This window comes from Ambystoma mexicanum, chromosome 14 (assembly GCF_040938575.1).
Source record: "Ambystoma mexicanum isolate Mex_15411 chromosome 14, UKY_AmexF1_1, whole genome shotgun sequence".
Lineage (NCBI taxonomy): Eukaryota > Metazoa > Chordata > Amphibia > Caudata > Ambystomatidae > Ambystoma > Ambystoma mexicanum.
Window position 1 is genome coordinate 14,882,542 of NC_090940.1, and position 25,306 is coordinate 14,907,847.

General features: G+C 47.1%; 1 protein-coding gene across 1 annotated transcript in view; it reads right to left on the bottom strand.

Moving 5' to 3' along the window:
- Positions 1-25,306, bottom strand: part of MIPOL1 (mirror-image polydactyly 1) — a 1,528,730-nt gene that overhangs the window by 292,363 nt on the left and 1,211,061 nt on the right. The window contains exon 10 of the mRNA XM_069638413.1: positions 23,111-23,205. Coding sequence (XP_069494514.1) covers positions 23,111-23,205 — 95 coding nt within the window. The remainder of the gene's footprint in view (positions 1-23,110; positions 23,206-25,306) is intronic.

The window sequence follows — 25,306 nt, forward strand, 5'->3', positions numbered from 1 at the left end:
ATTATATACAGGGTCTTCTAACTTGACGCCCTGAGGAAGGCGGTATCAATATTTTTAGCATCCGCCGAAACATGAATATAGCAGGGAACCATAATTGATTATCTACAGCCCCATGCATGTTCACCACAAGTGTTTGTCACTCACTATTTCACGTTGGCAAAGAGATCTAGAACTACAAAGACCCAGACACAGGACTCATACGACCACAGGATCAGTATGACAAAACTGTAAATCTTGAAACAACTGCTAAGGACTTTATACTTTGGAATGGTCATATGTATTAATGAAATTTTGAGTCCATGCAATGTTTGAAGTATTTGATTTGTAGAAAAATGGGATGCAAGTACTAAATAATGACTGTGTCATCCACCAATAGTCCATAAATGAAGCATAATTGATGAAAAACTATTATTCTGATTACTATTACAGAAAGGAATGGGAATTGATTTACACTTCAATTGATTTGGTTTCCCTTTCTTTGTTTTCACCTATTTGGCATGGTACACAGAACAATTAATGTATTTGGTTTGTTTTCTTTTAAACCAAAACATTATTTTTCTAATGACATGAAAAATTAAAACCTTATGAATTTTCATTGAGTGTTTTCTACTACATGATTAATGTTGCATATGTAAGAGTTATGTGAGTGGTTCGCTCTCGAAGAATTGTCCATAAACTGCCACAAATAAGGAGGTAGGACAACGTAGAAACAGCCCAGACATCCAAAAGCAAGTGGAGCGTCAGAACCCCGTTACATTTTACTTAGAGATACGGAGAGGGGCCCACGTATGTTGATGAACCAGCAACACTGGCATGTGCATTTTTGCTGTGGGGAGAGTCCAAGGCCTGATGGATTCCAGCACTTTCAGACTGAGTTACTTGCTGATGTGTGGGGGTGAGGGGGTGGGAGAGCTAAAGAGGTAAGCTTCATCATGGCTCATTTAATGTGGATATAATAACTCATAGGCTTGAGCGGTGCCATGTTTGAGTGTGCATAGTGAGGGGGGAGGGGATTTACAGGTGAGCTGGTTACTTGGGAGAAGAGGGAAGTAAAGGAGAGGTACATTTAGGGGGCACAAAGGCATTGGTAAACTGTTCATAAAAGGGGGCTGTTCTGGGGGACCTTAAGTTACAGTCATGTGACCTGCTCGCCAATAGCGGTGGAGCTAGTGCCACAGTGCGCTTGGGGAGGGAAAGGTCAATTGCAGGGTTTGGGCATGGGCAAGAGGACAAACAAGCACAATAATTTTAAATCAGAGGCTAAACCAAAGATGCCCCTTGCCCTGCCCCTGCAGAATGGAACCTTTGTTAAGACTGCTGTCCTCCCATGCTTGGCGGGCTGCATTCGAGTGCTTTTGCTGAGTGCTTGGCCGGGCTATGTTGGAGTGCTTCTGCTGAGTGTTTGGTGGACTGCATTAGAGTGCTTCTGCTAAGTGTTTGGTAGAACGCATTAGAGTGCTTCTGCTGACTGCTTCGTGGACTGCATTAAGAGTACTTCGGCTGAGTGCTTAATGCACTGCTTTAGAGTGCTTCTGCTGAGTGCTTCGTGGACTGCATTTTTCAAATCTTTTATCTTGAAAACCTTTATAGTGAATGTATTTAGGGTCGGGTAAAGGGTTACATTCTTTGGGGAAATGGTGAGGATGGGTTTTTAGGGGTGGGAAACGGGGGTTTGGGAGGGGGAACCGCCCAAAACAAATGCATTCCCTATAAAAGTTTTCAAGATAAAAGATTTGATATATTGGCATTCATTATACATTACTTTGTTGTAAAGACATTTAACCACACGTGTGCAAATAAAAACGGTCTGAAAAAGTAAAAGTGAAAAAAAAAAATTGCTGCTCACAGAAAAATGTCAAGAAAACAAAACATGCGTGGGTTGACAAAGAGCAATGTATATTAAGTTTCACCAACAAAACTCCAGTGACATTTGAAGAGCCAATTTGTCTTCATGAAAAAAATGTCAGCCCAAGGTAGACCCTTTTGCTGGCTGAGGGCAAAACATCACAATGAAAACTCCCACTCCCACTCCCAGGCTAGATGCCACACCTCCCATCTAATGACCAACCGCAATAAAGATGTCCTGCTAAAGGTGTCCCAATTAATTGTTCCCCAGACCTGCTGCCTCGGAAAGCAAAGGTTACCCTTGGCTGGAGCATGACCAATATGTGTGAAAATGGGGGCACCCACTTCAACGAGCAAGCTTCCAACACAAAGGAGATTGGAAAAAACTGTGGGCACAGGCTGACCCAGTGAAAACAAATGTTCGGAAGGCAGGAGTCAGTGCCATTTGACCTACATGAAGATTCACAATTAATTCAAAAGGATTATTATTTTTAGGCCTTTTTCTCAGCCATCATAAAGTGGATGGATTTCATCTATGTACTATTTTTTATGTAATTTCCAGGCGATTTGGGGTATGTAAAATTAATTAACGTGCGACTCATGGAACTGTAATGGCTATCTAAGATGTGTTTCTGGTTGATCTGAACATGTTCCAAATGTGAGAGTTTGTGAGCGGGTGGAAAATGAAATTAGGGATATGCTTAACTTACATAATCATAACTGTTGTGCTTTTTATGGAAATGGCAGAAAGGTTCCACATGGCCGTGCTACATGATACAGATTTGGTGGTCGGCTTATCTAATTCCCCATGATAAGCTGAAACAGAAAATATGTTTAATATGACAGTTGCTAGTAAAATTATGAAGTTGTGATAAATAACTTGTTTTTGCCAAAAAGTTGAAAGGAGAACAAAAAGGCGATTACAAATGGGAATTGCCAAATGTTGCTCCAGACCCCTAAACCAATCCTGACTTGCAGGTTGGGTTTGGGAGGAGAGAGAAGGGTAACTGTCCAACCCCAGTGGCAGTGATTATTGCAGGGTACTTCCCCTAGATTATAAAACAGGTGGTGTCATTGCTGCTATATAAGGGGGGACTACACTAGGACAGGGGACAGAAAAAGGAGAAACACAGGAGGACAGAAAAAGACAGACCATCAGGAAGGCTGCATAAACTTACCATCTGACAGCTGTAAGGAGACACCAGAGGAGATTGCTGAGAGTGTAATGTCCCACAGGAGACAGTGGTCTTTGTGGCGTCGTTGGTCCCGTGTTCATGTGGCATCCATCTTTCCTTCCAAGATTGAGCGAACAAGTGTCTGCTGTGTTCCAGTCTTGCATGACTTGGTTTGCTGTGAGACTCCGCCCCCTCTCCAAGGATCTGCTTTTGTTCCTTCCGGAACAACGCTCGGATGCATTGCTACTGTTTGCCAACAACGCTTCGTAGGTTCGCTCCTAGGGTTTCCTGAAAACTTGTCTCTCTAACCTTTCCTTACTCTTAAACATATTGCTTACCTTACAGCCCCCTGCGTCTTCTATCAAGACGACACAGAACTCTTTCCTCTTCGCCTTGGAGAACGCGAACCGCTGCCCCTCTCAAGTCGCGTTCGCTCCCTTTCAAGTTGCCGTGCCGACGCGTATTACTCTTCCGGAATCATTTCAGCTCCATATAAGTAGCAGGGCGATTAAGGCTCGGGTACGCGGAAACCTTCTCTGTCCTCTAAATTCTACTTCAAAAGGCTTTTCACAAATTAACATAATTTTCCTTTTCCTTTACTCAGCTGTTTATAGTGGGCAGCAGAATCGTGGTAAATATTTCATCACCTCTGCGGCAAGAAACGATACAACATCAGGTGCACTTCCGACTCCCTAATATCCAACAGGATTTTCTTAAGAATATAAGTATTCCTTTCTTACTCTGATTCTACTATCTATTCTTACAGTTTTCACTGCCAGAATTTTCAGAACAGGAACTTCGATACATTTCTTCCGGGGCTGCCATACAGAGGGTACTTTCTAGCCTTCTCTCAACCTGTAACTAGATCTGATTCAGACTGCACATTTCCCTCATTAACTCTTCTCCCTTTTCGTATTACTTTCTAATTAGAAGACACATTCCAGAGATGAATGGATATTAATAACGTAGCAGTTTGAAGATCCTTCCGGACCTGACAGGGTGTGGTGGCCCGAAGATTATTTATGGACCCGACAGGGTGTGGCGGCCCAAAGATTATTTCCGGACCTGACAGGGTTTTCTTCCCCAAAGGGTTTCCCTGTAACGCTTCTCTCCTTCTGGCCCTTTAGTTGCATCAGAAGAGAGGGGAGTGTATCAGGGTAATTCCACTATCTTCATGAATTGGGCATCAGAACAGGTCGGGATACTCATCTTTATTGGTGTATTTATTGTTCTTCATGCTTACCAAAATAAGAGTCTAGCAGTTATTACAGAGAGTGCATCTGTGTGGAGCTGACCGGTCCCATGGTGGAGAGCGGGAGGCCATCTTCGAGAGTGGAGTGACCAGACCGCTGCCCAAGCTGGCTTTCCTGAACCTTAAACAGAGGCTTGATTTGGAAGAAGAACTGAGCCCTCGGAATCCAAATGTTGGGTGAGTCTGCTTGCTGTGAATCCTTCCCCTTTATAGTTGTCGGGGGGACAAAACTGTCTAGATCCTTATCCTAGTTAACCAAAAATGTTAATTTGATTAATTGCTCATTTGGCAGAACACTACGGGGTGAATTTTGTTAAAATTAGAAATGAACAAAGCCCACTTCCCAGTGTGCGCGGAAAACTGTCGCATATCAATTAATTGGGTAATCCTTATTATCCAGGTGACCCCAACTACTTTAAGGAAGAGGGGTGTGTCTGTTCTTAAATCAGTCCAACCTTTTTATCCAGCTTCCCCAACGCAGGCTTTAAGGGGGGGGTCTGAAATCCAGAATATCCCAAAGCATTACAATATTTCTGCCTGTCTTCCCAACATAGACCAAAGCAAGGGGTCAGGGGCCTGAAAAACAAAGTGATAAATCACCCTGTGTTTATTTTAAACCAAAAGTGTGTACAAAATTATAATTGCCATATGTATTTTTACCAATCTTGAAATCCTACTGCTAGCCTTATAAGCCTGCAGGAAAATCAATCCCACACAACATTACATTTAGAGCCTTTGTTAATGATCAGTGTAATTATTTTGCAATGTGAAATTTGAAGAAAGTTAGGAATTGTGATTGTGTTTTTTTAAACTCACTTTTGTGGTTGTGTTATGCCACGGATAAAGTGGTTTTTGATATTTTTGTGCTAACTTCAATTACTTTAATTTAAATAAATACCAATATATTTCCTGTACACCTGCCTAGTTCTTGGCTCATTGTTAGCTCAGGGGAGAGAGATCCAAGGGGAATAAGGGGAATGATATGTGTCTGAGATAGGGCTAAAGAAAATAATCGGTTAAACAGTTGTTGCGTCATCACTTGAATGGGGAGGTAAGGAACTCCCCATGTTGAGAGTGGCTTCTCAATAAACCGTTACACCCTTCCGCAGCTGGTCTCCCCTTTACAATGTCGCAGTTCTTTTACTTTTTCTTAGCTTGCCACTTTGTGACTTTCATTCACCAAAGCCTCGTTCTTATCGGTTCTCCCTTTGACTCCCCGGCTGTGATGAACTGCTGGGCTTTCTCCGAAATTGGAGTCAAGGCCGGTACCATGGTAGCAGGAGTTCCCCTCGCTCCTGCTTATCAGTGTCGGCACTCTCTGTGTACCGTTGACATCTGCTGCAACACACTTGTGCTATTGTCCTCAGTCTTACGATTCCCTCTGCGGAGGCTTCTCGGGTTTGAATTGAAAAGGGCAAGGTAGTGTCTCTCCTTCTCAGCCTCTCGATATTTGCTGCCTTTCTCTCCCTTTAGAACTGCCGGGTCTGGATAGCCGTGTCGTTGTGCCATCTGCCTTGCTCAAACTTTGCTCTCTTGCTCCACCTTTTATCCCTGTGGTGAAGGGAAAGGGCCGTCAGGTGTGTGTGATTCTGAACAATTACCTGACTTTGCCTGTCCCTTGTATTGGGATATGTCAGCTAAACGGCTCTGGTGTTAGTCCAAAAGTACAAAAGTGTTCATGTCTGAAAAGGGGAGGAGGGGGCAGTGGTTTTGAATGTCCTATGTGGTAGGATGGGGAAAAGGTTTTGAAAGAAGGGGTATAACGCGTCTCACCAGTCAGTGTCCGACTCCAACAGGACCCCCATCCAAGTGATACTCCCTCACTGGTCCACCCCCAGGAACTGGATCCAATAGTGATGGCTGTGTCCTGGCCACCTGGATAACAGATCCCCGGGGACTAGCTAGGAATACACATTCAGGTTTCTCACAACCCATCATCCCGAGACAAGCCATTCCCACCTTACATCCCAATACAAGCCATGTCCACCCATCATACAAAGATACGCCATGTCCACGGTTCCTAGTGACTGTTTCGACAGTCAAAGTTTCGAATGCCAAATGTTCCGACACAAAAGTGTCGAAAAAAAGTTTTACTTTTTTTTTGGGGGGGGGGGGGGGGGAGTCTCCCTCCCAAACCCCCGTTTTTTTTCTTTTTTTAAACACTTACTTAACTATTCTAAATTAAAATAAATCCTTTAATATTATATAAATAAATGTGAAACTTTTCTTTTTTTTCGACACTTTTGTGTCAGAACCTTTGACATTCGAAACTAATGTTTCAAAACTTTGACTGGACACCCATTTCCACCAGTCATTCCAAGACACACCATGTCCACCCATCATCCCGAGATAAGCCATGTCCATCCATCATCTCGACACACTATGTCCACCCATTATCCCGGGACAAGCCATGTCCCAGCCAACATCACGAGACAAGCTATGTCCATCCATCATCCCGAGACACGCCATATCCAGACATTATCCCACGACACGCCATGACCACCCTAAATCCCAAAACACGCCATATCCACCCATCATCCCGAGAAAAGCCACATCTGCCCATCATCCCAAGACAAGCCATGTCAATAAATCATCCCAAAATACACCATGCCCACCCATAATTCAGAGTCACGTCATGTCCATCCATCAACAAGATACAAGCTATGTCCATCCATCATCCCGAGACACGCCATACCCAGACATTATCCCACAACACGCCATGACCACCCTAAATCCCAATACAAGTCATACCAACCCATCATCCCGAGACACACCATGCCCACCCATCATCCCAAGACAGGCCATGCCTACCTTATATCCCAAAACACGCCATATCCACCCATCATCCCGAGAAAAGCCACATCTGCCCATCATCCCAAGACAAGCCATGTCCATAAATCATCCCAAAATACACCATGCCCACCCATAATTCAGAGTCACATCATGTCCATCCATCAACAAGAGACAAGACATGCCCATCCATCATCCCAAGACAAGCCATCTCCATCCATCATCACAAGACACACCAGGCCCACCCATCATCCCGAGACACGCCCACCCCCATCCCTAGATACGCCATGCCCACACATCACCACAAGACATGCCATGCCCATCCATCATCACGAGACAAGCCATGTCTATCCATCATCCTGAGACACGCCATGTCCACATATAATCCCAAGACACTCTGTAGATGGGGGCCAAATCTGACCCTTGTGCCCCCCACACAACTCTCGACACGACAGCAGAGAAACGACAGATGTGCCTCACTCTCAGGCCCATCGATGTATCGAAGGACAGCCATTTAGACCATACCCAATCGATGATTTGGACAACATGGAAATTACATCGATCAAGCAAGTGGAATGACCGCAAAAGTAGAAATCAATGACGTCATCACTGACATCACGACGTAGCCGCACTTATACAGGAAGTACATATGCATTCATTCATGAAGCTACATGAACTTGCACTAGTTTCTTGCATATAGGCACAACGCACATGCTTATGACCCACGTAGGCAGGGGACGGGCACACCTACACATCTCTAAATATTCATATTTTTCGCCAAAGCTGAAACCCGCAAGATGCAGAGTATTTGTATGGTTTAAGTTATTTACCTGTAACTATTATTCTCCAGCATGGGATTGGCATGGATTCACATACTCATGAATATTCCCCATCGTCGGGCTTGGAATCCGCTGTAAAAAGAAAAAACAGTTTCACTTTCACTTTAAAACTGTACTTCACCTCTACACCAATCACAGTAATTTGGGTCATACTGCCCCCATCCAATGACAGCCCTCTCCCCAAGCCCCTCCTCTGGTAGTCATCTTCAGATCTGGTAAGCACAGAAGTGGCAGTATGACCAAGAAGAGCTGCAGAGGGGCTGGAGGGAGGGTTTGCATGTGAATCCATGCCAGACGAATGCTGGAGCGCAATAGTTACAGTTAAGTAACATGTTCCTTCTCCAGCATGGGGTCTGGCATGGATTCACATGCTCATGAATAATGAATACACAGCAGTGCAACATCACACAACCACAGGAGCTGGCAAGGCTCAACAGAAGCAATTAACGCTTATCTCTGGAACAGACTCACCTCAAGCGAACAAGTTGCGCAGCACTGCTTGGCCGACTGTGGACTCCTCCCTGGAATCCCTGTCGACGCAGTAGAACTTCGTGAAAGCGTGCGTGGACCTCCACGTAGCAGCCCTGCAGATGTCCAGCAGTGGCACACCAGAAAGGAACGCTGTAGTTGCAGCGATCGCTCTAGTGGAGTGGGCTCTCAGACAGGTTCGCCAACCGATTACAGCCAAATCAAAATGGAAGCCTTGAACAAGGCTTTTCCATGGTTCACAGGACCAAAGTTCACAAACAATTGAGAAGTCTTCCGAAAACTCTTTGTGCATGTCACGTAGAAATTCAAGGCACAAGCAACGTCCAGCGAGTGCAAGGCCCTGTCTGCCAGCAACAAAGGTTTCAGGAAGAAAACAGGCAACAACAAAGGCTCGCTGAGGTGGAATTCCAACTGAACCTTCGGCATGAAAGAGGGGTGTGTATGCTGTACCATCCTTGATTCGTGGAAAGTCATGTAGGGTTGCTTGCAGGATAGGGCTTGGATATCACCCACACGTCTGGCTGTGGTGATGGCCAAAAGAAAAGCTGTCTTCCAAGAAACTTGAGAGGGGCTCGATGCACAGGCTCGAAGGGGCCCCGATGAGCCTTGTTAGAATGACGAGTTCCCACGCCGGGGCAGGAGCCTTCACCGGCGGGAAGGACCGGAAAAGTCCTTTGAGAAACTCCTTGACGAATCTGTGGGACCACACCGAATATTTCCCCAGGGGTCTGGTGTAGCGTGAGATGGCTGCCAGATGTACCTTGATGGATGCTCGAACTGGCCCAGCTTTTGTCAAAGACAGCAAGTACAGAAGAATCTGTGGAGCCGTGACCCTTAGAGCGGTAATCTTCTGCGACCAGCACAATGTAGCAAAATACTTCCACTTCTGGACATAGCACTTCAGAGTCGATGACGCCCTGGCATTGGTGAGGACTTCCCTGCAGTCCGCTGGCAACTCAAAACCTCCAAAGCCTTCAGGTTCAGCGATCCTAGGTCGTGATGAAGGATTGTGACTCCCTCTCTGGTGAGCAGATCCAGAAACACTGGTAACTTGACTGGAGGCAACGCTGATAGGCTGAGAAGATCTGGATATCAAATCTGCCTCGGCCATGCCGTGGCGATGAGCATCATCTTGCATAGACACTGTCTGAGTGTGTTGATGACACATAGCAGGAAAGGGAACGCGTACAGAAGCAGCTCCTACGACGGAAAGGAGAATGCGTCCCCCAGGCTCCTCGGCTTGTGGAATCTGCTGGCAAACCTCTGGCATTTGGAGTTCGCCACTGTGGCAAACAGATCGATCTGGGGCCTGCCCCATTTGACGAACACGTGGTCCACCTGATCCCGACGGGATGCAGGGCATGGGAGGACACCTTCTGCCCAATCCAGATTCACCTTTCACATGGGGATATCATTTGTTGCAAGGATCAATGGTCTCTATGCCATGCAACTCATCATCCCAAGACATGCCATGCCAACCCATCACTCCATGACACGCAATGCCCACCCATAATCACAAGACATGCCGTACCCACCCATCATCCCAAGACACACCATGTCCACCCATCATCCCGAGACACGGAATGCCCACCAACCATCCCGATACACGCAATGTCCACCCATAATCACAAGACACGCCATACCCACCCATCATCCCAAGACACACCATGCCCACCAACCATCCCGAGACACGCCATGCCCACCCATAATCACAAGACATGCCATACCCACCCACAATCCCAAGACACCCGATGCCCACCAACCATCCCGAGACACGTCATGCCCACCCATAATCACAAGACATGCCATACCCACCCATCATCCCAAGACACACCATGTCCACCCATCATCCCGAGACACGGCATGCCCACCAACCATCCCGAGACACACCATGCCCACCCATAATCACAAGACACGCCATACCCACCCATCATCCCAAGACACACCATGCCCACCAACCATCCCGAGACACGTCATGCCCACCCATAATCACAAGACACGCCATACCCACCCATCAACCCAAGACACACCATGTCCACCCAACATCCCAAGACACGCCATGCCCACCCATCATCCCGAGACACGCCATGTCTATTCATCACGAGACAAGGCATGTCCACATACCATCCCAAGACACGCCATGTCAACCCATCATACCAAGATCTGGATTGTGGTTCTGAAACCCTCTGGTGGAAGGAAGGGTTTTATCTACCAGAAGATAGTTGGCTGATACCAGATGGTTGGGACCTTTGTCGGAAGGAGAAAGTGCTGTCTGTAGTGAACCAGAGTGATATGGCAGTCGAGCCTGGTGAGGTGTGAATCCATCAGGGTGCATGACATTTAGCCACCCTTAAAGGGTATCCTGCTTAGATATGTGACTGAGTAGGATGAATTCCATTGTTGTGGGATTAGGTTTAATGTGTGTGTTTGTCATATAGACTTGGATGAATGCGAGGCAATTTCTGACGGATGTTATGTCCTGGATTTCTGTATTATTGGGTAGCATCAGTATATTGGTGGAGGGAGATATTGCGGTCACTGAGAAGGAATTCCAACGGCTCCATATATAGATTAAAGATCACCAGGGAGAGTGCTGTGCCTTGTGGGACTCTGGAGGTGACCAGGCAGCGATCTGACCTGAAGTTTCCCATCTGAACGGACTATGGCCTGTCCGACAGGTAAGATGCAAATCAGTGGAGATCTGTGCCAGAGGAGCTGATTCTGTTTCTGAGGAGTCTAGTCAGTGTGAGGTGGTCAACTGTATCAAAGAAGGAATACATGACGAGGAGGACCATGGAGCAAGCGCCACCTTTGACCATGATTTGCAGAGCGTCATTCAATTACCCGTATGGTGGCTGTTTCAGTGATATATTTTGTATGTATGTCTTTATGCTTGTATAGCGCCGGTAGCCTGCAGGCATCAGGGCGCTCGGACAAAACAATAACTATAGTGAGACAGAACCTCCCCCGTTCCTAGCCCTATGCTAGCATTGAAGGATAAAAGACTACATTGCTTATTTAAAGAGATGTGTCTTGCGACGTTTCCTAAACGCTAGGTGGTTACTTTCTGCTCTCAGAGCCTCCGGAAGGTTGTTACGCTGTTGTGGAGCCAGGACCACAAAGGAACTCCCCAACCCTGATTTCAGTCTGAATTTAGGAACAACCAGAAGGCACTTGCCCTCCGATCGTAGCCGATCGTATGGGGCTTTGCCATATAGGCACTTATGCACCAGCGTGAGAGTTTGAAATTGTATCCGTTCCTCAACTCTGGGCCAGTGAAGGGATACTCTTTCGTTGGATACATGGTCCCTTCTTTTCAAATTTTTGACTAGCCTAACAGCGTCATTTTGAATAACTTGGTATCTGGCCAAGTCCTTAGCTGAGGCCCCTATCAAGAGGGCATTCCCATTGTCTAGCCTAGACAAGACGAAGGCTCTGGCTATTGTGGCCAGATTTCTTTCGTTCAGGAAAGGCATTATGGCTTTAATAAGCCTGAGATAGTAGGCCGTGTTCTTTTGTAGGTAATTGGTCTGCGCATCAGAGTTAACCACTGAGTTAACCATCATGCCAAGGGTTTTGTCTTGGGAGGATACTTGAATCTTAGCGTCCTTTATCTGAAAGGACTTATATTCCCCCTCAAGTTTGGCTAACTGATGACTTGAACTGAAAATAAACAATTCAGTTTTAGAGTCGTTAAGACACATCCAATTGGCCTGCATCCACTCGTCAATCATCCTATAGACTTTGCCTATTGTGACACTATCAGCATCAGGATTTCCCTTAAGTTCTAGAATGAGCTGTGTGTCATCAGCGTAGTTTGTGAAAAACACTCCGGCTTTCCCAAGAATACTACACAGAGCCCTCGTGTATATATTAAAAAGCATAGGTGACAAGCTGGCACCCTGCGGTCACCAAAAAGACTAGAGCACGAGTCGGAGAAACTACTTCCCCAATGAACTCTTGCCTGGCGATCGGATAAGAAGGATACCAGCCACTCTACCGCTTTTTCGGAGTAACCCACATTATCCCTGAGAGCTTTTATAAGGAGTTGATGATCTACGAGATCAAAAGCTGCGCTTAGATCCAAGAGCATCAGCAACCCTACTTTGTTTCGTTCCACCATGCTCAGCATGTGGTTCTGGAGATCCAGCATCGCTGTCTCCATGCTGTGGATGGCTCTAAAGCCAGATTGTTGCTGGTGTAGAGCTGAGTGGTTCTCCACATACAGTTGGAGTTGCTGGGTGGTTAGTTTGTCCAGGACTTTGAGGACAAAATTAGAGTTCAGTCTAGGGTTAAGATTAGCCGGATCCTTGGGATCCAAGCCCACCTTTTTTACTAAAGGTGTAATGGTGACCTTTTTGAGTTCATTCGGAACTGAGCCCTCCTTAAAGGAGGCATACACTATTTCCAATAGAATAGGTGCAAAGAGTTCTTTATGTTGCAGAATAACGCTTGATGGTAATATGTTTTCTGCACAGAATGTTGGTTTCATGTGGCTCAGTGCTTCTAACAACTCAGCTTCCGTGACTGTCTCAAACTTGAAAGGCTCAACTCTGAAGCTAATAACATCTTCCACTTGAGACGTTGACTGGTTCAAGGATTCTCTAGCTTTGATTATATTTTGCCTAGCTTTATCTGTCTTGGCTGGAAAGGCCTTCTGTACGATGTTGCAATCTGCCTCTGTGGGAGTGAGATTCTTGGGTTTTTCAATACTCTTCAAGATGTCGAAGAGTTTGTTAGTTTTATTAGCTGCTTTTTCAATTTCCACATTGAAGAAGTTCTTCTTCGCAGTCCTAATCAAATCTCTATACTTCTCATCCATGTTTTTCCATTGGACCTTATTTTCCTCAGATTTATCCGCCATCCACTTCCTTTCCAAAGCCCTTTTTTCCCTCTTGGTAGTAAGGAGCTCGGTGGTAAACAATTTTTGATTGTTGTTGTTTTTTCTAACTAACATGGTTTTAAAAGGTGCCTCCAGCTCAACCAATTCTTTTATGCACTTGGTGTATTTATCTAACAAAGTCGCACAATTATCTTACTCCTGAAATGAGAGCATGATTTTATCTAGGCATATTTGGAGGTGTACTTTATTCAGGTTTTTAAAGTTCCTACTGTCTAATTTGATATGGGGATTATGTTGTGGGAGGTGAACCAGCAATTTTAAGGTCGAAGAGACTAGGTAGTGATCACTCCAGATGCATGGCATGGTTTTGCAGTCCTGAGTCTGAATATTGTAGGCACACAACCAATCCAACTGATTCCCTTGGGGGGTTGTAGGATCCTCATTCTTAACTAGGTAATCAAGATTGTTTAGTGCTTTTTCTAGGGCGATAGCTCCCTTATCATTCTTGTAATCCCGCCAGTAATTAAAATCTCCGACCACAAGGGTAGACACATTTGTAGATCTTAGAGTAGCCAGTTGGGAGCAGAGTTCAACGGTAAAATCCGACACCAACGCCAGTGGTCTATATACTACAATCAGGTTGAAACATTAATTAGGTGAATAAATTAATTTCAAATGAATAGCTTCACACCCACTGCAGCTGAAATTGGCTTTAAAGAATTTTAAATTGTCCTTAGCAATTGTTGCCACCTCTCTGCCCCAACCCTGCTGTCTATTCTCATTATAAACTGTGTACCCAACCGGTATCGCCTGCTCACAGGCAGGCCCAATAGGGTCTTTCAACCAGGTTTCAGTCACGCAGAGTATATCGTAATTATTATCCATAATCAGGTCCTTATTATTCAGTGCATGTTTGGTCATAGAGCGTGTTTTAAGCAAGCCCACTTTGAGGCTAATACACTGCTCCAATGGACCACTTGAAGCTGCTTTAGAGTAGCTTATTTTGGTACTCAGAGTCTTCAGCACACTCCATCCCCCCTTTAGCGACCTTAACCCGCATGAAGCAGAAAGACAAGTGCTTACCTTGGATGTTAGAACGCTCCAAACAGAGGGGTTGCAGAGCAGAGCACACCCGGAGCAAACCGGAGTTAACCGGCGCTTACGCGCCTGACGTGGAAATAAGAACGCGTGCGGACTACAAGTCTGCTGGAACTTGTAGTTTGCGTCGGCTGCTATTGTTTGACGACACGCGATCGAAAAGGCAATACTGTCCTGGCCTCAATTCAAATTAAGCCGGTCCTTGCCTGGCTGGGGGATCTCATAAAATGTAAAAAATACAACTTGCACAATTTTAAAAGGGTTAAAACAAGCTGCAATTTAAAATGTCTAAAACATACGAGGTGCTGCTTAAATGCACTAATGCCCTAAGTGCTGACTAGCAAATTCAACAAACCCGATCTGACCTCAATCTGCAAATAAAATGAATAAGAGTCTGCACTCAAGATTGTGATAGCAGAGGAGGGAGAGGCTGGTGAAGGAACAAGGGAAACCAGATTTAGAAGAAGAGAAATCGATCCTCAGTCGACAAAAACCCTGGTGATGTTAACCCTAAGAAGAACGGGAGGTAATGGGGATAACGGGTGACCCGGCAAGTGAATGACAATCAGTATAATTGGGATAATCCTACTCGTCACAGTCCAGAGAGAATATAACAAGAATAAATGAGAATCTTTATTGGAACATTCAGACTCGTCACAGTCACGAGAAAGAGAGAATAATAAAAGTAAAGGAGAACTGGAATGGTCATACTTGTTAGAGTCCAAAGAGAGGAAGCCCAGCATAAGTGAAGGAGAATCATTATGCGAGTGCTCCAACTCATCGCAGTATGAACGAAAGTATTGTACAGTCAATACCAAGAGAAGTAAAAGAAATATATTGGAAGTGACTCCATTCATAATAAGACATATCAGGAATGTTCAAGTGAAGTTGAAGAACTGGTTATTAACCGGAAACCTGAAACCTGAGAACAGGCTGGAACTTGTACTAAGATATCCAAATAAAGAGCAAAAGAACGAATATGACATATTTAAGAAACCAGGAAATAGCCCAGAGGGAGAGATAATACTGGGATAAGTTTGCCAGGGGAGGAGAAAAGAATCAATACATATAAGAAAAGACCAGAGAAGTCCAAGTCATCAATCAGTTAACTGATACAAGTAATCACGAGAGAATTTCTGAAGAGTATTTATTAAGAAGTGGCTGAACGAGAAGTTCACAAACCTCAGGAGAAGGGAGACATTTTTCTGAGTTTGAGTTGTTATAAATAGTGGTAGGGTCAGATGGGTATGAGTGAGACGGTGGACGATTTCATTTTTGGACTTTCACTGGCGACTGACTAGCACCTTAGCTAGTTTGCTTAGGTAGAATAGGGAAAGATAGGCATTACTCTTTTTTCTTTAATAAAACTCACCAGTGAAATGTCTAATAAGAATCTGTGTCCTCCTTCTGACCTACCACAGATGGGAGGCCGATGCATACTGCAAGAGGCCTTCAGGGTGAGGAGGTCTTCACTGCTCTGTGTTTTACACCCGTGTTTTTTTCGTGGGGCCGGTTGATTCACTTATTGTTGGTTAGTTCTTCCTTTGTGCACCAGGGGGCATATGTTTTAACACAGGTGCTACATAGTTTCAAGGGTGCATGTGCGTCAACCACTTCCGTTATTGTGTGGTTGAGGGTTGATAAGACAGCATCAACGTTTGGGTGGTTGGTTTTGTTAGTGCTGCTAGTTTGTACTACTAATTCCAAGGGGATCACCTTAAAGGAGTGATGTGGGAATATGGCGGGCTTAGCCTATCCCTTTTTGGACAGGATGGTATGTGTAAGGAGGATGAGGATAACGGCTTAGTCTGTCCAGTCAAGAGGGATAGGTTTAACACATTGCTTTGTGGGAGCAGGGGGGTGTTGAGAAGACGAGGTTGAGTAAGTTTGCTCTGATGTGGGGGGGATTGAATATGTGTTCTATATTCAAGGAATTTATGATGTGGAAATACAGGGTGCATTTAGTGGCTTGGGTGCTGGCAGTTTGAAGTCGCTAAGCAAGAGGTTAATTGATGCCGAGGTAAGGAGGTCAGAAATGCCATTGAGGAATGACCCCCACCTTTCAGGTGGGTGGTAGATCAGATGGACTGCAGCGATCTGTTGATGGTCTACTGGAAGGTGGCACAAGAGAAGCTCCATGGCTGAGCATGGTTCGGGTCCGGTCTGATTTCTGGATATCTATCATGCCGCCCCTCCTTCTCCATGAGGTCATTCAGCCCATACTTTGTCCCAAGGGACACTGCCTATCCACCATCCTAAGATGCATCATGTCCATTACCCGTACCAGGACATAACTTGCTAGTCCCTTTTCCCAAGTAGAAGCATTGCAGAGCACTGTAAATGAGCTAAATGCTGAGCCACGGCCCAAGGGCAGGTACTCAGCACACCTCCATCAGACCCCGGCTCTGGGAAACTCTGGGTGGAGATGGGTGACCAGCACATACAGCAGGGCAGTAGGCAATTCACCTCCAGAACAACATCTCCAGGATATTTCTGAAGAAAGCCGAAGGGTTGCGGGGGGTGTACCTGTAATACTAAGCGCAGAGCACAAATACACAGTCAGGCCATGCGTAGATGAAGCTCAGGTGCCGGGAGTGGGAGATGCACAAATAATAATAGGTGTAGAGCTCAGGGCGCCGGGAGTGGGAGATGTACAAATAATAATAGGTGCACAGCTCAGGGCGCCGGGAGTGGGAGATGTACAAATAATAATAGGTGTAGAGCTCAGGGTGCCGGGAGTGGGAGATGTACAAATAATAATAGGTGTAGAGCTCAGGGTGCTGGGAGGAGGAGATGTACAAATAATAATAGGTGTAGAGCTCAGGGCACCGGGAGTGGGAGATGTACAAATAATAATAGGTGTAGAGCTCAGGGTGCTGGGAGGAGGAGATGTACAAATAATAATAGGTGTAGAGCTCAGGGTGCTGGGAGGAGGAGATGTACAAATAATAATAGGTGTAGAGCTCAGGGTGCTGGGAGGAGGAGATGTACAAATAATAATAGGTGTAGAGCTCAGGGCACCGGGAGTGGGAGATGTACAAATAATAATAGGTGTAGAGCTCAGGGTGCTGGGAGGGGGAGATGTACAAATAATAATAGGTGTAGAGCTCAGGGCGCCGGGAGTGGGAGATGTACAAATAATAATAGGTGTAGAGCTCAGGGCGCCGGGAGTGGGAGATGTACAAATAATAATAATAGGTGTAGAGCTCAGGGTGCTGGGAGGGGGAGATGTACAAATAATAATAGGTGTAGAGCTCAGGGCGCCGGGAGTGGGAGATGTACAAATAATAATAGGTGTAGAGCTCAGGGCGCCGGGAGTGGGAGATGTCCATGTAATACTGTGTGTAGAGCCATGGGTGTAATTTTTGGGGAGGGGGACAAGGGTGTTTGTCCCCCCAACTTTCGTGGTACCCTCATCTAGCAGGGGCCCCTTTCCTTTAGATGTCATGCCCCCTCCCCCAACATTTTCAGCAACGTTACTCCACTGTGTAGAACGCACCACTTCCAGGCCATGCCTACATGAAGCTCGGGATATCCCTGGAGTCGGAGATGTAAAAGTAATACTCAGTGTAGAGCTCAGGGTGCCGGAAGTAGGAGATGTGCATGGAATACTAGGTGTAGAGCATAGCACCTCCCGGCCATATCTATATGAAGCTCAATGTGCAGAGCGTGAGAGATGTGCATGTAATAGTAGATGTTGGGAGGGGTCAGAAATGTGAGCCGGACACCTTTGTGAAGGTTTTTCAAAAGTTGCCATTTTAGTTGGATAAATGCCTCACTATCCCTCCCTGGCGAGGATTTCCCTGTCTAGAGTAAACTAAAGGAAAGACTCTAACAAAGGATATATGTCCCTAACACTTGTACCTTCCCCAACCTAACAAGGTACTATATGGCAGTTCAAAAGCAAAACATGTAACAGTAAAGTTCCCATCATCCCAACTGCTTCTCCTTATAACCTGGGTGAATCCCCTTCCCCAGATTGAAGCAGGATTCTGTTCAACAGATCCAAAAAGAAATCATGCCTCGTAACAAAAGTTCCACTTCAGTTCTCCTTTTGTGCCAACTTGATAACACAAAGTTCCAACTTGAATTCAACCAAAAGTTCACAAGTGTTCAACAAAGTGTTCCTCTTTTCTTTCCACTTGCGACAAAGATCTTGGAACAACTTCTTTTCATCAGAATATCTTTGTATTTCATTAGTTTCACCAAAAGGGTCTTTGTCGGGATATTTCTGCACCAGTGCACAAAACCACTTGTTTGACAATATGAAGTACTTCTGCGGTAGTTAACACAACACTTGCATCAGTGATATTAATTTGTCAGGATGATTCTGTATTAATCCACAAACACACTTTACTGATTTGTCAACTTCTTCAAGATTTTTAACCACACCACAGTGTTTCAATGGCTTCCACCTGGTCCACTCACCTGCCAGGCCTACTAATACAAAGTTTTCCTGTAAAGCCAAATACTCCATTGAATCCTTATAATACCCCTTTAGGGAATATGTATAAGGAGAGAAGTGTTTGTTTATGAAAAATCACTTCTATTGGTTGCACTCCTGGTATAAATAGTATCATCACCTAATTATTGTTTTTCCGTGAGGTCTATTCATTCTTCTGTGTATTCACACTTATATTTGCATTACTTTTCATGCAGTTTTTATACCATAATTCAAAATTCCACAATTAACAGTTTTCTCTCAGTTGCATTAACTTTCATGCAACTCAACCCATTTGCATTGTTATCATTCAACTTTCATTCCTTGTTTTTGAATGTATTTCCCTCAACCCGTGTTTCCCCACAGTATGTGCCCCTAGTTCTTCAGGAGCGATACCAAGGAGAAAGTATAGAAAAAACAAAGAACAAAAGTACTTGCAGTTAGTTGTTTCTTCTGGCTTGGCAAGAGAGTGCACCAGGTCAGAGTATGGGGGATTCCAGGGTCTAAATAAGTAACATTTAAAGTCTCCTCTTTATTACTTCCCTGGGATTCATAGGAGCTTTCATATCTATTAGTGTCAGTGACTTTTAAAGAGTTTCTCTTACTTCCAGTCTTCACCCATATTCCGACAGTTAGCTTGAGAAAATAAAAGCTCCCCATGACAGCAAGCCATTACATCTTCTGGTACTAATGAAATCCCCCCTCCTTGAGGACAAATACTGAGTCTCATACCACAAAGTCCTCCTGTTCCCCTGGAGCCCTTCTCCTGCCTAGGGGGAAGATCAGGAAACGTCTGCCTTTCCCTGGCCCCCTGGCAGATTTTTTGGTTAGGGTTTTGGGAGGACTCTGCAGGATTCATCACAGCCGGCAGTGGCAGATGTGCATGTGAGTCTAAGTGTAGAGCACAGCACTTCCAGGCCATGCCTACATGAAGCTCGGGGTGCCGGGAGCGGGAGATGCGCATGTGAGTCTAAGTGTAGAGCACAGCACTTCCAGGCCATGCCTACATGAAGCTCGGGGTGCCGGGAGCGGGAGATGCGCATGTGAGGCTAGGTGTAGAGCACAGCACTTCCAGGCCATGCCTACATGAGGCTCGGGGTGCCGGGAGCGGGAGATTGTGCATGTGAGTCTAGGTGTAGAGCACAGCACTTCCAGGCATTGCCTACATGTAGCTCGTGCATGTGAGTCTAAGTGTAGAGCACAGCACTTCCAGGCCATGCCTACATGAAGCTCGGGGTGCCGGGAGCGGGAGATGCGCATGTGAGTCTAAGTGTAGAGCACAGCACTTCCAGGCCATGCCTACATGAAGCTCGGGGTGCCGGGAGCGGGAGATGCGCATGTGAGGCTAGGTGTAGAGCACAGCACTTCCAGGCCATGCCTACATGAGGCTCGGGGTGCCGGGAGCGGGAGATTGTGCATGTGAGTCTAGGTGTAGAGCACAGCACTTCCAGGCATTGCCTACATGTAGCTCGTGCATGTGAGTCTAAGTGTAGAGCACAGCACTTCCAGGCCATGCCTACATGAAGCTCGGGGTGCCGGGAGCGGGAGATGCGCATGTGAGTCTAAGTGTAGAGCACAGCACTTCCAGGCCATGCCTACATGAAGCTCGGGGTGCCGGGAGCGGGAGATGCGCATGTGAGGCTAGGTGTAGAGCACAGCACTTCCAGGCCATGCCTACATGAGGCTCGGGGTGCCGGGAGCGGGAGATTGTGCATGTGAGTCTAGGTGTAGAGCACAGCACTTCCAGGCATTGCCTACATGTAGCTCGTGCATGTGAGTCTAAGTGTAGAGCACAGCACTTCCAGGCCATGCCTACATGAAGCTCGGGGTGCCGGGAGCGGGAGATGCGCATGTGAGTCTAAGTGTAGAGCACAGCACTTCCAGGCCATGCCTACATGAAGCTCGGGGTGCCGGGAGCGGGAGATGCGCATGTGAGTCTAAGTGTAGAGCACAGCACTTCCAGGCCATGCCTACATGAAGCTCGGGGTGCCGGGAGCGGGAGATGCGCATGTGAGGCTAGGTGTAGAGCACAGCACTTCCAGGCCATGCCTACATGAGGCTCGGGGTGCCGGGAGCGGGAGATTGTGCATGTGAGTCTAGGTGTAGAGCACAGCACTTCCAGGCATTGCCTACATGTAGCTCGTGCATGTGAGTCTAAGTGTAGAGCACAGCACTTCCAGGCCATGCCTACATGAAGCTCGGGGTGCCGGGAGCGGGAGATGTGCATGTGAGTCTAAGTGTAGAGCACAGCACTTCCAGGCCATGCCTACATGAAGCTCGGGGTGCCGGGAGCGGGAGATGCGCATGTGAGTCTAAGTGTAGAGCACAGCACTTCCAGGCCATGCCTACATGAAGCTCGGGGTGCCGGGAGCGGGAGATGCGCATGTGAGGCTAGGTGTAGAGCACAGCACTTCCAGGCCATGCCTACATGAAGCTCGGGGTGCCGGGAGCGGGAGATTGTGCATGTGAGTCTAGGTGTAGAGCACAGCACTTCCAGGCATTGCCTACATGTAGCTCGTGCATGTGAGTCTAAGTGTAGAGCACAGCACTTCCAGGCCATGCCTACATGAAGCTCGGGGTGCCGGGAGTGGGAGATGTGCATGTGAGTCTAAGTGTAGAGCACAGCACTTCCAGGCCATGCCTACATGAAGCTCGGGGTGCCGGGAGCGGGAGATGCGCATGTGAGTCTAAGTGTAGAGCACAGCACTTCCAGGCCATGCCTACATGAAGCTCGGGTGCCGGGAGCGGGAGATGCGCATGTGAGGCTAGGTGTAGAGCACAGCACTTCCAGGCCATGCCTACATGAGGCTCGGGGTGCCGGGAGCGGGAGATTGTGCATGTGAGTCTAGGTGTAGAGCACAGCACTTCCAGGCATTGCCTACATGTAGCTCGTGCATGTGAGTCTAAGTGTAGAGCACAGCACTTCCAGGCCATGCCTACATGAAGCTCGGGGTGCCGGGAGCGGGAGATGTGCATGTGAGTCTAAGTGTAGAGCACAGCACTTCCAGGCCATGCCTACATGAAGCTCGGGGTGCCGGGAGCGGGAGATGTGCATGTGAGTCTAGGTGTAGAGCACAGCACTTCCAGGCCATGCCTACATGAAGCTCGGGGTGCCGGGAGCGGGAGATGTGCATGTGAGGCTAGGTGTAGAACACAGCACTTCCAGGCCATGCCTACATGAAGCTCGGGGTGCCGGGAGCGGGAGATGTGCATGTGATGCTAGGTGTAGAGCACAGCACTTCCAGGCCATGCCTACATGTAGCTCGGGGTGCCGGGAGCGGGAGATGTGCATGTGAGTCTAAGTGTAGAGCACAGCACTTCCAGGCCATGCCTACATGAAGCTCTGGGTGTCGGGAGCGGGAGATGTGCATGTGAGTCTAGGTGTAGAGCACAGCACTTCCAGGCCATGCCTACATGAAGCTCGAGGTGCCGGGAGCGGGAGATGTGCATGTGAGGCTAGGTGTAGAGCACAGCACTTCCAGGCCATGCCTACATGAAGCTCGGGGTGCCGGGAGCGGGAGGTGTGCATGTGAGGCTAGGTGTAGAGCACAGCACTTCCAGGCCATGCCTACATGAAGCTCGGGGTGCCGGGAGCGGGAGGTGCGCATGTGACGCTAGGTGTAGAGCACAGCACTTCCAGGCCATGCCTACATGAAGCTCGGGGTGCCGGGAGCGGGAGATGCGCATGTGAGTCTAAGTGTAGAGCACAGCACTTCCAGGCCATGCCTACATGAAGCTCGGGGTGCCGGGAGCGGGAGATGCGCATGTGATGCTAGGTGTAGAGCACAGCACTTCCAGGCCATGCCTACATGAAGCTCGGGGTGCCGGGAGCGGGAGATGCGCATGTGATGCTAGGTGTAGAGCACAGCACTTCCAGGCCATGCCTACATGTAGCTCGGGGTGCCGGGAGCGGGAGATGCGCATGTGATGCTAGGTGTAGAGCACAGCACTTCCAGGCCATGCCTACATGAAGCTCGGGGTGCCGGGAGCGGGAGATGCGCATGTGATGCTAGGTGTAGAGCACAGCACTTCCAGGCCATGCCTACATTAAGCTCGGGGTGCCGGGAGCGGGAGATGCGCATGTGATGCAAGGTGTAGAGCACAGCACTTCCAGGCCATGCCTACATTAAGCTCGGGGTGCCGGGAGCGGGAGATGTGCATGTGATGCTAGGTGTAGAGCACAGCACTTCCAGGCCATGCCTACATGAAGCTCGGGGTGCCGGGAGCGGGAGATGTGCATGTGAGTCTAGGTGTAGAGCACAGCACCTCCACACCAGGTCTCCATGGAGCTCAAGGCCAGCACACATGCAGTAGGTCAGTACAGGGGAAGAGAGCTACCTGTAGTATACACGCAGGGTCTGCAACTCCTCTTCAAGTTTCTTGAATTCTTCCACGGCTTTGTCCCGGTCATGCTGCAGGGCCATTAACTGCGCCTGAAAGAGAAGCAGGGGGTTTGTCCCTCTGTCACTAGATCATACAAACATGGGAATGATGCAGGGAACAACTGCACACGATGCTCACAGACAAGCAAGTGTAGGTAAGATCATTTAAATCTTTGTGAAAAAGTGAGTTATTAAAGCATGTACACATGATTGCAATTGGTCCCTCTCTTCTCTTGTTCTTTCCCCCCTCTAACATTTACAATGACCCATTGTGGAGGAATAATGATTGATAAAACAAGATTGCTATAAGTACTGGAAATACATGAACATCTGTATGAATATAACCATATTCATGAAGGTATTACTGTGAAATCAATGGATGACATACCTGTCAAATCTATGTAGTTAACAATTCTGGATGAGAATTGGAAAGGTCTTTTTACAGGCCTTGAAAAAGCCTATGACTGGGGGAAACATATGCACGTGCCCCAATTGGACAATGTTGGCAGGTTTGGAATAAAAATCCAAGAAATATGCACTTTTCTAATGAATACACATGGTACAAGGGTATCTTTGGATTGCTGGCTCATTAATAACCAAGAGTAAGCACATACCACCCGACTACCTGTACCTTAACTGTGTATGTGAAGAGACTGTTTAGGGAATAACAGACCATGTTAGGTTTCTGCAGCTTAAGTGTTGTGTAGACGCACTGCTTAATGATGCAGGGAAGGCTCATGAGATCAGGTGCATGTGCAGTGAGACTGCAGAGAAGACCTGCTTCGAGCGTTCTCTCCCACTGCTCAGATATCCCAGAGACAGGCATTTCTGCATGTACTGCTGGTTCTCGACTTCGGTGTTCCACCATGCACTGTGTCTCAAATGTAGTGTTTCTCCCACTGCTCACATATCCCAGAGACAGGCATTTTTGCATGTACTGCTGGTTCTCGACTTCGGTGTTCCACCATGCACTGTGTCTCAAATGTAGTGTTTCTCCCACTGCTCACATATCCCAGAGACAGGCATTTTTGCATGTACTGCTGGTTCTCGACTTCGGTGTTCCACCATGCACTGTGTCTAAAATATAGTGTTTCTCCCACTGCGCACATATCCCAGAGACAGGCATTTCTGCATATACTGCTGGTTCTCGACTTCGGTGTTCCACCATGCACTGTGTCTCAAATGTAGTGTTTCTCCCACTGCTCACATATCCCAGAGACAGGCATTTTTGCATGTACTGCTGGTTCTCGACTTCGGTGTTCCACCATGCACTGTGTCTCAAATGTAGTGTTTCTCCCACTGCTCACATATCCCAGAGACAGGCATTTCAGCATGTACTGCTGGTTCTCGACTTCGGTGTTCCACCATGCACTGTGTCTAAAATATAGTGTTTCTCCCACTGCGCACATATCCCAGAGACAGGCATTTCTGCATATACTGCTGGTTCTCGACTTCGGTGTTCCACCATGCACTGTGTCTCAAATGTAGTGTTTCTCCCACTGCTCAGATATCCCAAAGACAGGCATTTCTGCGTGTACTGCTGGTTCTCGACTTCGGTGTTCCACCATGCACTGTGTCTAAAATGTAGTGTTTCTCCCACTGCTCAGATATCCCAGAGACAGGCATTTCTGCATGTACTGCTGGTTCTCGACTTCGGTGTTCCACCATGCACTGTGTCTAAAATGTAGTGTTTCTCCCACTGCTCACATATCCCAGAGACAGGCATTTCTGCATGTACTGCTGGTTCTCGACTTCGGTGTTCCACCATGCACTGTGTCTCAAATGTAGTGTTTCTCCCACTGCTCAGATATCCCAGAGACAGGCATTTCTGCATGTACTGCTGGTTCTCGACTTCGGTGTTCCACCATGCACTGTCTCTCAAATGTAGTGTCTCTCCCACTGCTCACATATTCCAGAGACAGGCATTTCTGCATGTACTGCTGGTTCTCGACTTCGGTGTTCCACCATGCACTGTGTCTCAAATGTAGTGTTTCTCCCACTGCTCAGATATCCCAGAGACAGGCATTTCTGCATGTACTGCTGGTTCTCGACTTCGGTGTTCCACCATGCACTGTCTCTCAAATGTAGTGTCTCTCCCACTGCTCAGATATCCCAGAGACAGGCATTTCTGCATGTACTGCTGGTTCTCGAC